The sequence below is a fragment of the Lissotriton vulgaris genome, chromosome 1_1, assembly GCF_964263255.1.
Source record: "Lissotriton vulgaris chromosome 1_1, aLisVul1.2, whole genome shotgun sequence".
Lineage (NCBI taxonomy): Eukaryota > Metazoa > Chordata > Amphibia > Caudata > Salamandridae > Lissotriton > Lissotriton vulgaris.
The window spans coordinates 1,616,853,274-1,616,871,083 of record NC_141685.1 but is presented as its reverse complement, the minus strand read 5'-3'; the positions used below and the strand labels follow the sequence as shown (position 1 = coordinate 1,616,871,083).

The 17,810-nt window shown below is 45.8% G+C and overlaps 1 protein-coding gene across 1 annotated transcript in view; it reads left to right on the top strand.

The window, feature by feature from the left end:
* The window catches only part of SHANK3 (SH3 and multiple ankyrin repeat domains 3), a 1,483,929-nt gene that overhangs the window by 1,133,176 nt on the left and 332,943 nt on the right, over positions 1–17,810 (top strand). Inside the window, exon 16 of the mRNA XM_086918824.1 lies at positions 1,912–2,047. Coding sequence (XP_086774950.1) covers positions 1,912–2,047 — 136 coding nt within the window. The remainder of the gene's footprint in view (positions 1–1,911; positions 2,048–17,810) is intronic.

The following is a 17,810-nucleotide window of genomic DNA, read 5'->3' as shown; positions in this document are numbered from 1 at the left end:
AAACAGGGAGGACGGAGGTGTTGCAGCGGCTAGCGACCGGCAGGTAAGTCTTCTTTTTTCCCCCAGGTTTCTAAACCCCCCACTATTACCAGCCAGCCGCCACTGCAGTTAGAACCTCAGATCTGAGAGCCCTTTTGGCTGGCCACAAGAGAACATTTTCTCTTGCTGCAGCCATTTTCGGGACACTGTGGCATGGCTGTGCGCAGCAGGGGTTTGCCACCCATGATGGGTTGCAAACCCCCATTTCAAACTAAGAAGCTTAGGATGGGGCTTTATTATGCAATGGAGATGTGACTAACCCTCCAGTAACTGTCAGTCACTTACACTAAGCAACTGGGAGTGTTTTATTCCGGAGTTTGAAAGTGATGTAATTAAAACAAACCGTACTTGATTTAAATTAAATGTGCTGTTGAAAACAAAGGTGTTTTAATGTTTGACAGATCCCACGTGCCTCGGTTTGCAATGAACCAGGCAAGGTTTTTAATCCTGTGTGAGAAAAATGAACCTGACTCCCTAATGAAATTAAATTGTCAACTCTAATACAGAACACATTTTACAAAATAAGTGATATTAAGGAGGCCCAGACTGGTAGAACATTGGCTGTGTTTATCAGTAGATGAAAACGCACATTCTTTGCTGGATATCAAGTAAACCTTAACTTGCACAAAGGCATGAGTTACAGAGTTACTCAATAAAAAGAATCCTTTATATACATTCTGTTTCAAAAACACTTAAATATGGGACACATGAGCTGGTAGTAATTCATAACAACAGGCTCCGACTGCCTCCAGCCTTGCAAATCAGTATCCAACTCTACTAGCTAGGCAAACCTATTGGAATTCAATCGTCCATCTTGTGGCAATGATGTTTTTTCTTGATAAATTGGACTGCCAAAGTCAACAGATGAACAGCTACAAGTGAAGTCGAGTGGGCGATAGTATAAGGCAGGTTGGTATGGTACGGGAATATCAAGTTTTAGATACTGTGCCCCAATACAAAATTGCGGATGACCAAAATATTGACAAGGTAATTATGTTTAGGTTACTTCAGGTTTACTATACTTTACTTCACAATGTGGGTAGTCAATGTGCGTAGATATGGAGTTAGAAACAGTACATTTATCAATATATATACTTACCCCATTATAGTATAGTTAAAATAGTGTGAAATTCGTAATTTACACACAATTGACTGTTTTTACACATAGATATCGAGAAAATAAAACGCATTAAAGTCCATACTAAACGCCATAACCTGGGCGAATCTTTCAACTAGAATGAAACACAGAGCACTACAAGGCTGGCGATTGCCTTCTCAGGCAGTAAACATTCTTCTATTGAAATGTGTCCTGAAAGGCCACTACTACTGTGCAGATGGCATCTTCTGGAGTGCATCCTCCCACCAGGTGTTCTTTCCGCAAAGGACACTTTATTTCGTCATTGCAACCCCGTCATTTTGTGAATGTCAGTCAGTGTAAAGATGTAGGTTTGCTGACTCACGTCACGAATGCAAGTCATCTTCCTATGTACATTTTGACCTTTGAAGTGCTTGTGCAATACATGTCCGAGGATTTTACATGCAGGCCCTGCTCGTGAGTCTATTGTGTCTGCGGTGTAGAGGAGATATGTCCTCGCAAAATAAAGGCTTGTGCAGAAACACAGCGTCACAACTCTTAGCCGAGGTTTAAAAAAAGGCGCTAGAAGAAAGCAGTGTGTGTTTAGATGAATGAGTAGATGGGTATTTTACACTGCTGCTCCTCCATGTAATGATCGTCGCAGTTGGTGCAGGCCTCGCACCATCGCTGGACACCATGTCAAGGACATGGATGAGAAATTCATGTTGTAATGTGAATCTTGCATCCCTGTTGTCAAGATGATTTCTGGTAACTTGTTGTTTCCTGTCCGGCCCTAGGTGAACGGTGTGAATGTGGTGAAGGTGGGACACAAGCAAGTGGTGTCGCTCATCCGGCAGGGAGGCAATCGCCTGATGATGAAGGTGGTCTCTGTCAGCCGCAAGCCAGAGTCGGAGGATGTGGTGCGGAAAAGAGGTATGTGTGGGGTTCCTTTGCTTCATTGACTAGTTCTTATCAGCAGCCTGGTGGCTTTGGGTATAAGCTTCCCTATGCAATGTTTGCACCAGCCTTCTGTCCTGGCATCGGTGCAGACAATCGAAGCAGCACTATATTAACCCTCCATGTTCGAAGAGTGGCACACTAGCCAATGGGCTCAAAGACTAACAATGAAGCCAGAGTCCTCGTGGCCTAAGGGTCCTAGGGCGAGATTTGGAAGGGGTGGGGGTGCTTTCAGATTCCGGAAGCCCACAGTGTTTCCCACCCACAGCCTTTCTGCCAAGCATTCCTTCGCAGGCAAGAAGGAAGTGACAGACCTGATTTGAATACATGGGATATGACTACAACTGATTCTGAAATGGACCCGGGTTGACACATGGAGTGCCGAAAGGGAATCCGTGAGTATACAGGGTCCGATGAAAGGCTCTGTCAGCTGATAACTTCAAAAGCATTAATTGTTTCACAATGAATATACTAAAAGTAAATATATAAAAAAGTGGTTACTGGTATAATGACGTTTGAGACGACACCATGCCCTACAGCAACCATCTTTGTGATACAAAATCTTGATGGCAGCACTTCACAACTGTTTTAAGGATATCATTGGTTGCATCTTGATGGGTTTATCGCCAAGCATCAATCAGCTTGCGTCAATTCCACTGTTACCGCAATCAGGACTCCATCTGGTCTATGATGGCTCACCGTTACTTAGAGAAGGAGCTCTTTTATCTCTGACTTCCCTCATTGAGCCACGGGCTTTCGGTGCCAAACATCAAAAATAGAAATGAAAATCAGTTCCTCTTCCATCCCATGATAAGGAATGTAGTTTAAGGACTCTCTAAACGTATGACATTTAAAACTTGAAGCTAGGACTCCTGCTCACAAATCCAATGGAAGCATTAAATCTTTCATCATGGCGCTTCTAACTGGGCAGATACTTACAATGCAATGAATGCTGGGTAGTGATGTCACAATGTCACAAGACCTGTTACTTGGTATGTTGTGCATAACCCCAATGACTCCCCATCACTCCTGACGTTTATAGTTCACAAACAAGGGATCGTTGCTTGCTAGCTGGCTGTATAGCGCCTGGATTGACTATGGATGTACCACGACCCCTTTTTAGAATCAAACATTTTATTATGCGGCCAATTATCATTGTACACAGCCCAGCTGCCTGCATCGACTCGCTGGCAGGGCGTATTCTAGCAAAAGTCATACAGAGCGTCTGGACCCACATCCGGAGGGCGGTCCCGCGTATCGAACCAGTATCAACCCCCACCGGATGCATCCCATCCGCACGACCCCTTTTTAAAACGCACTTTGTATCTTTGTCTTTACTTCCTCTCGTCGTTCTCAGACACATTATCTTACCTTTATAATGTTCCAGACCATTACTCTGGTTGTGCATTCCTTCTATTCCACCATGCTAACATATGTTGTCCGAAGTGTTTGTCAAAGCCAGCTTTTCACGCATCTGTTATCTAGCTGCTTCTCATTCATAGAGTCAAAAACAAATTAGATCTAAACCCATAAAGTACGTTCCAAATGCACATAAAGTGGCAGTGGCACTTTTGGCACAATGCGTAGAAGAAACAGACCAAGAGAAACTCCTGAATCTTAACCCTGCACTTTCAACCTCCAGGCTTGATCCTTATAAGAGAGTCGGTCTGGAGACTAAGAAGAGCCTGAGTGGATGGCACTGTTGGGAGAAGCCACTCCTGGTCTATGTTTATCTCAACCAGCAGATGAAACCGGGATGAGTGGAGCCAAGGCTGAGCCCTCTGGATTGCAAGTGCTCCTTCCTCCCTCACCCTGATCAGAAAATGCTGATTCAAAGGAAACGGAAGACAAACATACAACAGAATCCTCTGCCAAGGACAAGATAAAGCGTCTATGCCCCAGGAATTGGTCTCTGAACAAAAGAGAGAAAGCTGGGAATTGCGAGTAGTTGCAAAGGGATTCATACTCCCCACCTCTGACGAATCAGTAGAAATGACTGGGGAAACAGACAGAATTCATAAGAGGAGGGAATCTCCCTGCTCAACTTGTCCGCCTGAACATTGAGTGTTCCCCCTCAGGGAACGTATATTGGATTGTGCCCAGGAATTTTTTAAATCTGAAATTGCTGAAAACAAGGAAGACCTCACCCGCTTGCCCCTCGCCCAGGCGACTGATATAAGATTTTGCAATCATGTTGTCTGTTCTGATTATGGCGGCTCTTTGTGGAACAGAAGGTGAGAGAATGCTAAAACATCCAGCCTGATCACCTCCAGTTCCCTCTCAGTTGTAGGACATGCTCCTCTGACAATGTGACCACATACCCTGATCTGATGTCAACCTGTCCATGCCCCCCCAGTGGTTGCATGCCTCCATCTTTATGACTGTCGGATACTGAGGACACAAAGACTTTCCTTTTAAGAAATTTAATAGATCCAGGAACTATGCAATTTCCGACTTTTTCTACTCTGTCATCGGAATCAAAAGAGACATGTCCTGCAAGACCGGAGACCAATAAAGGAGAAAGTAATGCATACGCTGATTCAAATGGGACCTTGAACAAGTGACTAAAAACAGTTTCGCTGCAAAATCCCTGTGGACTCTCATCCACTTTTCAACTGTAGAACTAGCAGACTCAATCGGATCTGACACATGGGACTGAATTGTTACCTCCCTGGACCATGTAGAAGCTGCTCCCAATAAAGGTCTGATCGTGATCGGGCACCAGTTGAGACTTCCTGTAAAATATAAGGAACCCATTACGTGTCAGCATACCTAGAACCTTGTGCATATGAGTAGTAGCCAACTGCAGAGAGGATGAGAGCACCAGTCAATTGTATGGGTTAGGCTGAGCACATATCCCCTGCTGGTGCAGTAAAGCAATTCGGGGAGTCAACATCCTTTTAAACACCCAAGGGGCAAACCTGAGTCAGAACGGGAGAATCCTAAACTGAAGATTTAAGTCCCCTACTGCAAAGCGTAGAAACCTTTGATGTGACAGGTCAATAGAAACTTGCAAGTAGGTTTCTTGCAAATCTATGGTTGCTAAGAAATCGTTGTTTGAGATCACAGGAATAACCTGTTGCAACATGACCATCCGAAAATGGAAGTTGGGTCTCCAGTCAGAAAGCCATAGGTTTCTTCTGACAAAAATGACTGCACCTGAAGCAACTGTAGAAGTCTTAATTATGTCAGATGATGTTGTTCCTTACTTACTTATAAATCTTTATTCGGTTTACACATAAAAAAACAAAAATTTCACAATTACAAAACAGAATCACATATCTCAGTACCCACACCTGATGACTGGACATAATAATTTAGATGTAGCAACACAGGCTATAGAGACCTAGAAACAGAAATCTACTTTGTGGTACATTCTGTTAATGGATTTATTTACCTGGTACTGCTCTCACGTATTCCGATATATTCATATCAACTTATTAAACAGCGCAACCATAAGAGTAAAAGGGAGATAAAACATTCAAAGCAATTCATCATTTTTAAATATTACGTTCATACCTTTCACAAGACGAAGTGTTAAAAACGAGTTACCGTGACACGTTTCATCATCTGGGAGGTGTTGTAATGCATTACAAGATTGTGCACTCTGCCTCAGGTTTCTCGCTCTCATTAATGGAGCCAAGAAGCTTTTTGTTTATAAAACTTAAAATTTACACGAAAAGAGAAAGCGATTTACAGACTGAGTAGCACAATTACTACAGGGGCATGCGATCGCATCTAAGTTGGTCTGATACCCTACTTGAAAGCAAGGTAGATACGTTACTGTATCCACCCTGAACCTAAATAATAGAGAGCGCTCCCAGATCCTCCTTGGTTTCCATATGCAGCTACCTGATGTAACCTCCATATTCATAGAAAGATATTTTCCAATCATTGCCCTCTTATCATGTGATTGTGCTAATAACATTGATGAGACTGGTCTTTTATTAATGGAAGCACATGTGGTGGTATCAGAAAAAGCATCTGATAGACCAGCCTCATCAAAGGAGCTTTTCACATAAGCCAACCAGGGGATTGACATACCTTGGTCACAATTCAGGCAGTCTCTAATTATAGCCCTTGCTAGTGGGGCGTCCTCGTTGAACTAGATAGAAAGCCACAACAAGGGTGGTTTGATTCGTATATGCAAATACAACAGGTGATAGACCGAATGCGGATCAATGTCACACACTCACCCCAGTCCAAAGATCTGGGCCCAAATCCATCGTTTTTTTGCACTCCACACCACCCTGGGTTAGACAATGGCGATATGCAAATCAGCTCTGACCCTGTGCCCCATGGGAACAGTCCAGTCCGAACTACAAAAGCCATGTCCTTCCCAGAACGGAATCAAGCATCCGAGGACCGGACCGGTTTCGAGGTAACACCTCTCATCAGCCCGGCTAGCTTGACTCCAGTGGTGTGGAGTGCCTGGGACCCACGTCTGGGCATCCCCAGCGCACTCAGGGCGGAATATGCAAATACAACAGGTGATGGACCGAATGCGGATCAATGTCACACACTCACCCCAGTCCAAAGATCTGGGCCCAAATCCATCGTTTTTTTGCACTCCACACCACCCTGGGTTAGACAATGGCGATATGCAAATCAGCTCTGACCCTGTGCCCCATGGGAACAGTCCAGTCCGAACTACAAAAGCCATGTCCTTCCCAGAACGGAATCAAGCATCCGAGGACCGGACCGGTTTCGAGGTAACACCTCTCATCAGCCCGGCTAGCTTGACTCCAGTGGTGTGGAGTGCCTGGGACCCACGTCTGGGCATCCCCAGCGCACTCAGGGCGGAATATGCAAATACAACAGGTGATGGACCGAATGCGGATCAATGTCACACACTCACCCCAGTCCAAAGATCTGGGCCCAAATCCATCGTTTTTTTGCACTCCACACCACCCTGGGTTAGACAATGGCGATATGCAAATCAGCTCTGACCCTGTGCCCCATGGGAACAGTCCAGTCCGAACTACAAAAGCCATGTCCTTCCCAGAACGGAATCAAGCATCCGAGGACCGGACCGATTTCGAGGTAACACCTCTCATCAGCCCGGCTAGCTTGACTCCAGTGGTGTGGAGTGCCTGGGACCCACGTCTGGGCATCCCCAGCGCACTCAGGGCGGAATATGCAAATACAACAGGTGATGGACCGAATGCGGATCAATGTCACACACTCACCCCAGTCCAAAGATCTGGGCCCAAATCCATCGTTTTTTTGCACTCCACACCACCCTGGGTTAGACAATGGCGATATGCAAATCAGCTCTGACCCTGTGCCCCATGGGAACAGTCCAGTCCGAACTACAAAAGCCATGTCCTTCCCAGAACGGAATCAAGCATCCGAGGACCGGACCGGTTTCGAGGTAACACCTCTCATCAGCCCGGCTAGCTTGACTCCAGTGGTGTGGAGTGCCTGGGACCCACGTCTGGGCATCCCCAGCGCACTCAGGGCGGAATATGCAAATACAACAGGTGATGGACCGAATGCGGATCAATGTCACACACTCACCCCAGTCCAAAGATCTGGGCCCAAATCCATCGTTTTTTTGCACTCCACACCACCCTGGGTTAGACAATGGCGATATGCAAATCAGCTCTGACCCTGTGCCCCATGGGAACAGTCCAGTCCGAACTACAAAAGCCATGTCCTTCCCAGAACGGAATCAAGCATCCGAGGACCGGACCGGTTTCGAGGTAACACCTCTCATCAGCCCGGCTAGCTTGACTCCAGTGGTGTGGAGTGCCTGGGACCCACGTCTGGGCATCCCCAGCGCACTCAGGGCGGAATATGCAAATACAACAGGTGATGGACCGAATGCGGATCAATGTCACACACTCACCCCAGTCCAAAGATCTGGGCCCAAATCCACCACTGGAGTCAAGCTAGCCGGGCTGATGAGAGGTGTTACCTCGAAACCGGTCCGGTCCTCGGATGCTTGATTCCGTTCTGGTAAGGACATGGCTTTTGTAGTTCGGACTGGACTGTTCCCATGGGGCACAGGGTCAGAGCTGATTTGCATATCGCCATTGTCTAACCCAGGGTGGTGTGGAGTGCAAAAAAACGATGGATTTGGGCCCAGATCTTTGGACTGGGGTGAGTGTGTGACATTGATCCACATTCGGTCCATCACCTGTTGTGTTTGCATATTCCGCCCTAAGTGCGCTGGGGATGCCCAGACGTGGGTCCCAGGCACTTCACACCACTGGAGTCAAGCTAGCCGGGCTGATGAGAGGTGTTACCTCGAAACCGGTCCGGTCCTCGGATGCTTGATTCCGTTCTGGTAAGGACATGGCTTTTGTAGTTCGGACTGGACTGTTCCCATGGGGCACAGGGTCAGAGCTGATTTGCATATCGCCATTGTCTAACCCAGGGTGGTGTGGAGTGCAAAAAAACGATGGATTTGGGCCCAGATCTTTGGACTGGGGTGAGTGTGTGACATTGATCCGCATTCGGTCCATCACCTGTTGTGTTTGCATATTCCGCCCTAAGTGCGCTGGGGATGCCCAGACGTGGGTTCCAGGCACTTCACACCACTGGAGTCAAGCTAGCCGGGCTGATGAGAGGTGTTACCTCGAAACCGGTCCGGTCCTCGGATGCTTGATTCCGTTCTGGTAAGGACATGGCTTTTGTAGTTCGGACTGGACTGTTCCCATGGGGCACAGGGTCAGAGCTGATTTGCATATCGCCATTGTCTAACCCAGGGTGGTGTGGAGTGCAAAAAAACGATGGATTTGGGCCCAGATCTTTGGACTGGGGTGAGTGTGTGACATTGATCCACATTCGGTCCATCACCTGTTGTGTTTGCATATTCCGCCCTAAGTGCGCTGGGGATGCCCAGACGTGGGTCCCAGGCACTTCACACCACTGGAGTCAAGCTAGCCGGGCTGATGAGAGGTGTTACCTCGAAACCGGTCCGGTCCTCGGATGCTTGATTCCGTTCTGGTAAGGACATGGCTTTTGTAGTTCGGACTGGACTGTTCCCATGGGGCACAGGGTCAGAGCTGATTTGCATATCGCCATTGTCTAACCCAGGGTGGTGTGGAGTGCAAAAAAACGATGGATTTGGGCCCAGATCTTTGGACTGGGGTGAGTGTGTGACATTGATCCACATTCGGTCCATCACCTGTTGTGTTTGCATATTCCGCCCTAAGTGCGCTGGGGATGCCCAGACGTGGGTCCCAGGCACTTCACACCACTGGAGTCAAGCTAGCCGGGCTGATGAGAGGTGTTACCTCGAAACCGGTCCGGTCCTCGGATGCTTGATTCCGTTCTGGTAAGGACATGGCTTTTGTAGTTCGGACTGGACTGTTCCCATGGGGCACAGGGTCAGAGCTGATTTGCATATCGCCATTGTCTAACCCAGGGTGGTGTGGAGTGCAAAAAAACGATGGATTTGGGCCCAGATCTTTGGACTGGGGTGAGTGTGTGACATTGATCCACATTCGGTCCATCACCTGTTGTGTTTGCATATTCCGCCCTAAGTGCGCTGGGGATGCCCAGACGTGGGTCCCAGGCACTTCACACCACTGGAGTCAAGCTAGCCGGGCTGATGAGAGGTGTTACCTCGAAACCGGTCCGGTCCTCGGATGCTTGATTCCGTTCTGGTAAGGACATGGCTTTTGTAGTTCGGACTGGACTGTTCCCATGGGGCACAGGGTCAGAGCTGATTTGCATATCGCCATTGTCTAACCCAGGGTGGTGTGGAGTGCAAAAAAACGATGGATTTGGGCCCAGATCTTTGGACTGGGGTGAGTGTGTGACATTGATCCACATTCGGTCCATCACCTGTTGTGTTTGTTGATTCGTATATGGTCACTCAAATATGTGAGCCCAAGTCCGCTGTGGCAAAAAAATATATATAAGGATCCTGTGTGGCCAGAACTCTCCTACAATTCTTTTTTTCCTCCCTCTGTAATGGTGTGCAATCAGCAGAACCCCAAGCGCCCGCTGGATTACTGTTCCATCATAATCAGTATTTCAGAGACATGTGTACCTTCCTGGATGGCCTCAGCCAAGTATTTAAGGTGTATGCTGCGTGCGCAGGTGGTTTATTTATTCAAGACATTGGTGGAGCGAAACATTTCTTTAGATCATTGTCTACTTTACAATCCACTTGATCAGTAGGAGAACAATCGCCCGATTCATACCTTCAAAACACTGCACTAGCAAACGAATCCCCAGCTAACATGAAGTGACCAATTAATAGTTATTTCAACGACAGCATGAGTGAATAAATATGCCACCGAGAAACAATTCCTACCTTTCTCATTTTGAGCGTGGCCCGAAATACAGAAGAGCGCTACAACTCCTGCTTGATCAGTCTTTCTTCCTGGAGAGCAGGGGCGGCCTTAGGCATGTGCAAGCTGTGCACCTGCTCAGGGCCACCAAACCCCAGGGGCCACCACGCCAATATATATCCTTAATATAATAATCCTCTGAGGATGGATACAAATTTGCGTGGTGGCCCCTGGCTGGGATTTGGCGGCCTCCAGCTCTGTTCCACTTCCAAACACCCTGACCCCCCCCCCCCCCTAACCCCCCCTCTTCAATGGCCTCCGCGCTCCGCCCCGCCCGGACCCCCTCTTCCGGGGCCCCCTACCTACGCTCCCTGCCAAGGGCCACCATGAGCCTAAAGCCGCCCCTGTGGAGAGGCGTCGCTCTCTCCACCCAGAAGCGGAGCACTGAGTATGCATGCCCTCACACAGCTTACACCCGTCAGCGGGGGCCTCAGCAAAATCCCTGACACCTCTGACAATCCTCACTTGTGTAAAAACAAGCTCTTTTATAGAGGAACATCCCCAAAATAACAACGGCCTTGTTTACAGGGAGAAGCAGAATAAAATGCCGGAGTGAATGCAAAGTGGTGATCCGATCCTGGGGTGTCAGACACAAAGAAACAGTATGGGTGGAGGGAGGGACGCTTTTAAATTGAATTGAAAGGGAGGTGTCTAAGAGGTACAAATGCCCCAACATGTTATTTATCAAAGCGAGGGGGACAAGGGGGTAATAATTAGAGCGTTCAGAGAATTGATTCACAATCATGATCTCAGCTGATGAATGATACAAAATGCCTTGCGGAAGGCAATGCAGTTTTGATTTAACAAATGCCTTCCAAACTCATTCAAATAATCTTCAATGTCCAAAAGCGGATTTCTTGCTAACTGGTTAGTGCTGAGAGAAATAACCTAAAAAGTTGAAAAATAGCTTCTCCGGTGAAACAGTTAATGGTAACTAGCCACACCCTTGTGAATACACTAGGTATTGTTTTTAAAAAACAGAAAAATATACATTACTTATACCTCTAGAGAGTATTATATAGAAATGAGTGAAATGTACGCAGTTGTGCCTAAAACTGTATGATATATTTGCATTATGAACTGCACTTGTGCAGCTTACACTTCACATCAGAAGAAAATTGTAGGAATGTGCAAATGTAATCAATGCATATAACTATCTACACCCACAAATGTAAAAGCTGCTCTGAGAAATTGGGTTACTGGTTGAGGGGGGTGAATCCCTACTCGAGCAGCAACCACAATTCCTGTCAGGATGAAATACAAGCAAACCACAGCTTAACATATGCTTAACCCTCTGGTAGCGTGACACAAAACAAGTCAGGCTTAACTTAGAGCAATGTGTAAAGTATTTATGCAGCACACTAACAGTAATAAGGTGAAAACGCTACACAAGAAAAATCCCACACCCATTTACAAAATATAGTAGATTGTAATAATTTATTTAACACCAAAATTACCAAAATCCAATCAGAAGAACCAGAGATAAGCAGATTTGAAAGATTTCAGTATGAATACTGCTCAAAAAAACAAAGAGCCAATTGTAGCTATCTGGTCACGCTGGACTGGGTCAAAGTCCTAAGTTCAAGACAACTACGATGGAGCATAGGCAGGATACAGGGACCAAGTTATGCCTACTGAATAAGGTACCTCAAATACTAGTTGCAGAGTATTGAGAGATCCCGTGCTGAGGATGCATCCCACATCGCTGGTTCGAATGAGCTGCCGGCTGCTAGGCGCGGTCCTGAGTTAAGGAGGCATCCCCCAGTGGTGGTTCCAAAGATCATTGGGGTCTTGCATTAGGGATGTCAAGCAGCGGCTGTTTCAATGTGGAGCTGCAAGGAGATGCATTGCACTGTGTCGGTTCTGTTGAAAAGACCACAGCTGGGCTGGTAGAGCACTTTCAAGCCCACTTTCAAGGGCCCCGGACTGGAGCAGCACCACTTGTGGCTGGCAGAGTCCAAGTACAGGATTCAAGCTGGCTGTAGCATTTTCTGTCCCTCAGGCTTCAATCAGGAGCCAGCCAACTATCCCTTGATATCACTCTCATGGCTCTGGGTTCAAGATGAACTCCTTCCTACTCGTGCAGTAGGGCAGCAGTCCTTATTGCAGCAAAGCAGTCCTTCTGAGTCTTCCACAGTCCAGGTGTGTACTGAAGAGTTGAGGGTGAGGGTCAATTTTTTATACCTGGTGCCCCCTTTGAAGTGGGGGACACTTGTTGAGTCCCCCCCCTAGAGAGGTGTTTGGAATTTCCTGCCTATTCTCACATAGTTTATATTTGCTCCTTGTCTTTGCCGCATTTCTGACCCGCATAGGAACTTGCCAACTCACCTTCTGGCACCGCATTCGACCCGAACAGGACCCAGAGCAATTGGGGAGCATTTGGGGAGTGTCTGCAATCGGGCGCTTGGTCCCCCCGGCGCCGCGCTTCCTACCGCTGCCGCAGAGCGGGGGGACTACAACCCCCTGAAGCCACTCCCACTGACAGCAGCGCCCGGAGGCGCAGAAAAGGGACAGCGTTTCTCCCGCGACGCGGGACACGCGCGGGAGTAGCCTGGGGGAAGCCTGGGTCAAGGGAGGGGCCGTTTTGTGGCCTTAGGGGGCCGAGGGAGGCTGGGCTGGGGCATCCCCCTTGGTTCCATGTTAGAACATTCCTGGATCAGCCTGCTGCATTAAGTAAGGACTATTGTTGGATATTATTACTTATTTTGTGACTGTGGATAGAAGTTATTGGCCATTGTGGTCTTCATTTAGGGGATTGCTTTGATTATATATTGGCTGTTGAAATGCCTGCTCCACCTACTAAGAAGCAGAAACAATCCAAGTCAACCTTACCTAGTTTAACAGCGATAGATCGCATGCTTCAAAAGACTATAGGGGTGGTGGTAAATGCCATTGATCATACTGAGAGACGCTTCTCACTTCCGGTTGGGTCCCTACCCCTTTTGACAACAGTGGATACATCGGCAATCAACAACAACTCTCAGGACTCATTCCTTGCCCCATCTTTCATATCTCTCCCAGGTATACATCATGCCATGAGCACGTATAACGGACAAATCCCCACAGATAACGTTACCCAGGAGCCGCAGCCTTTGCTTACTGCATTAGCTGTGACTTCCCCTATGCATTCTAAACGCTCTTCTCTGGGAATGATTAAACTCGCCAGTAGTCCATTAGAGCTGAGTAAGGGGGGAATAAGGAAGGCGACATCAGTATCCCACTTCAGTTAAGGGATCATGACAAGTCAAATGATCTTAATAAAGATGTTTCAAATGTGGACCTGTTACTAGAAATCTCATCATATATGCTTCTTTTGGGTATATATGGCAGAAGCATAGTGTGTGGTCCGAGAGGATGGTTGGCTGTGAAGGAAAAGTAGCAGGGAGGGATGAAGAGTCCTGTCCTGACCCCAACTTGCCTGGGGCACAAAAGACTAGTGTGAAATCCTTTGTGAGTGTGCCAAAGCACAGTCTTTGTGGTGTGGAAGTGGGGTAGAGAACACCTCCACCCCCATCAAGTCAAAGATGTCCCATCCTGCCAACACCTATTGCCCATGTGTCTCACTGTTTGGGAGTAATACATAAAGATTAACTGCCAGCTACACCTATTCATATGACCCAGGATACAGCCTGCAGGTACCAAATGGTTGTGACAAGAAAATGCCAACTTTTAAAAAAATGGCATTTTCAGAATTGTGACTTAAAATCCAAATTTACCATTTAAATTACAATTCTTTAGAGAACAAACTGGACATTCCTACCTGCTCCAAATTGAAAATTAGCACTTATTGAATGTAATAAGTTAACCCAATGCCATCCTATGGTAAAGGCAGGCATGCAGTAGTGAGAAAAAAAAATTAAAAGGTTTTCACTACCAGGACATGGAAAAGCTAAAAGTACATGACACACTTTCAAAATACACCAAACCCTTCCCTGTGGTCTGTTTATGGCCTACACTAGGGGTGGCTTATATGTGTTAAAAAGGAAGGTCTAGGCCTGGCAAAAGGTTTATTTTGCAGGTCAAAATGCAGTTTAAATCTGCACACTCAGGCTGTAATGTAATGGCATGCCTGAGACATGTTTGACAAGGCTACTAAGTGGGTGGCACAATAAGTGCTGCAGGCCCACTAATAGCATTTACTGTACAGGCCATGGGTACATGTAGTACCAATTTAATAGGGACTTACAAGTAAATTATATGTGCCAATTGTGTGTAAGACAATTTTACCATGAGAGCACAAGCCCTTTAGCACTGGTTAGCAGAGGTAAAGTTGTGCATATTCCTTAGAATAAAAAAAACAAATTCATAAAAAACAGGAGGAGTGAAGCAAAAAGTCTGGAAGACCTCCCTAAGGCTGACAGGCCTAACAGCAGCTTTGATGATTCGGAAAAACAGAAACTTTACCCCCATCTTTCCTATGTAGTAAATGACTACTATTCGTCCTTGTGTGGGACATACGTTTTATCTAAGCAAATCCGGAGAGATATTTGAGGATTCTTTAGTATATAACTTCACTTAAAAACATGCCCATTTGTAAGCATGTAAAAAAAACATCAGATTGCACATAACAGTGTGTATGAAACCTGCAATGGACTTGCGGTAGGTCTGGTGGCCAAAATGTGCTTCGTTTTTGCGTATTACATATTTTGAGTAAGTTATGTCATATGTAACATACAGACCTAACCCAAAGAACTGCCAGGGAATTTTGAGAAAATGAATTATTTTTGTGTATACATTTTAGCCTGGAGTTCATCAAATTTCCATGAAATCTTTTCTTTATATGCTTTCATTACAAGTTTGTCGAACAGTGTCGGGTATTTACTATGAGTGGTAAGTGCCATTAGTAAAGGTGAGGTATTTACCACCTTTTTAGCACACCGAATTCCACACATTTTGCCTTTTTTCCTGGCTTCTCCACCAATAAATGTTGGTAGGTTTGACCTGCTGCACTTACCGAGGAAAACTGTGAGGGTGTGAGAATGCATGTTATTTACTGCCTTCGCTTTCTGACTTTCGTTTCGGAGAAGGAGGATTCTCGCAGTTAAATCTTGCACTTGTCTAGGCTTGGCTTGCCTCCTCCAATGCAGTTGGGCATACACACCATTTCTTGCACTCACGCCCGAGCAGCAAAAACAACATAATTGCTGGCATGCCTCCTTGCATAGCGTCAATAGGCACATTATTCTTCATTATCACCACAAAGTAGCTCGGCTTACTGTTAGCTGGCATTGCCTCTTCGTATGAAGCTGGCAAGCACATTGCCACGCAGGTTCGTCTCCTAGGGGCGCCTGCTTCCTGTCAGCTGGCACTGTTTTCACACAGGCAGTTGGCAAGCACACGCCTCCTCGCGTGCATCTCTCAGCAGCTCGTGCTGCTAGATAGATTCTTCATGAGGCATCAGGCAAATAAACAACAGAGTTTTGCCTTTTCTAAAATTACTCATCAGTGTAAAGATGAGGAATTTCTTACATTTTGAAACAGTTTTACGGTCGTAGTGTGGAACATTAGGCTTCTAATTATACAATGATAAGTTTTCAGTATTGCAAAATAACCCTTGGCCGACAGCTCTGTTAAATCGTGTTTAAATACAATAGTTAATATTCTTTGTCATAGAAATATGGAGCATCTTCTGTTCATCTCACAGTGTTGCGGAACCAGTACATGAATTTAACCTGCTGTCGAGTGATAAATCTTTCATAAGTACACATATGTTTTAATAGGACACCGTTCATCAATTTCCCGTGAAAAATGGTTATCAGAGCAGTTTCCTCATTCAAATGCACTCTCGCGCGCTTGGAATCCAGCTAGACATCAATTTCAAGGCAACAGCACCTGCAGAAAACGTGCAGGAATTTCCCAATGCCACTTCCTCGTTTCCTGGAGAGGCATGGAGTTACGTAGGGTCGCACATTGCACTATTCTTCTAATAGAATTTGCTGTTAACTCTGCCCTGCAAAGCATTATTTTCCTTCTGATACCAAATATTGAAACAGGAAGCCACTCGTCTTCAATGACGTGCATATGATTTTAAGAGCACAGGATATTTCAATTTTTTTAGTCACTGAAAGGAATACACGTTTGCAGGAAAAAACAATCAATTATTTGAAAAAGCATTTAAATGCGTATGGCTGTCTTTAGATTGCAAGGAAGCTCCCCACTGTGCAAGAGTTCTTGGCCGAAAACGGCATACTTGTACGTTCTGCACGAAAAAGGCCCTGCCTTTATCCGACTGTTCCAAAGGCATAAAAACTGGTTTGTGTCTTGAATATTTCTTCTCATGTCCAACGTTTGCAGATGTACACATAGAGGAAGTAGGAACATTATTAGAGATATTTCTGAACATTAAAGTCTGACAACCCCTCATGAGGAAACTTGTGGTGAGTTCTTAAACATATGTTGTTATTATGCAAAAACAAGAATGGTTCCCTTCTACTCACTACAGAATGTTCGAATAGCAACCGTACATGGCCTTAAAAGAAGCGTTCATCAATTTTGACCTCAACACATCCTTTTCTCATGTTTAAGCCAGCTTCAGGGTAAGATGATTCTGATACCCCTAGTGTCCCCAGTTGAAAAGTGCCTGTTGCTCCTTACAAGGCAGGAAGGAGGCTTCTCAAAATGAAAGTTGTCACTTTAAATGTTGACGTATTCCCTCATTTTGAGCCCAAATTCGCATGCGGAGGCACTGCCAGCCCTGTGTATCCTTCACTAATCTCACTAATCTCACATAGTTTATATATGCTTATTTTGGGTAAATATGGCAGAAGCATAGTGTGTGGTCCGAGAGGATGGTTGGCTGTGAAGGAAAAGGAGCAGGGAGGGATGAAGAGTAATATTATCACTTGAAGATATCGTCCCTGCTATCCCTTCATCCCAACTTAGTTGTGAAACTGATTTTACAAATTAAAAATGATGTGCCGGAGTGGCAGCATATGCAAGGCTCCAAGTATATAGGCAGTGCAGGGCATCCTGGCCATCCTGCATCTTTTCTGGAACCTACACTAAGACAATAATGAATACAAAATGCATCATCAGCAGTCCATGTTGTTGCCCTGTAGATATATGCAATAGGTCCATTGTTTTGTAGAGTGACCAATGTTATCATTTTCATAGTGATGAGAAGATGAATTCTTAAGTCTGAATTCCACAGCAATTTGAAATACTGGAGACAGTCTATTTGTTAATTGTGATCTTCACAGCCCTATTGCCATCGGTGAGCCAAGCATATGTGAAAAATAAATGATCGTAGCAGTCAATATAATTTGGGGCTGCAAAACATACGTTTAGAGCCGCAGGTTGTGTAATCTCTACTTGGCAGAGGGGAGCACGAGTTCTGTGGTAGAACACATGAAACATTCTCTTCCAGTTCAGGTGGAACTCTGCCAATAATTTTGGTATAAAAAAGGGTTATCCAAGGAATCATCAAGTAG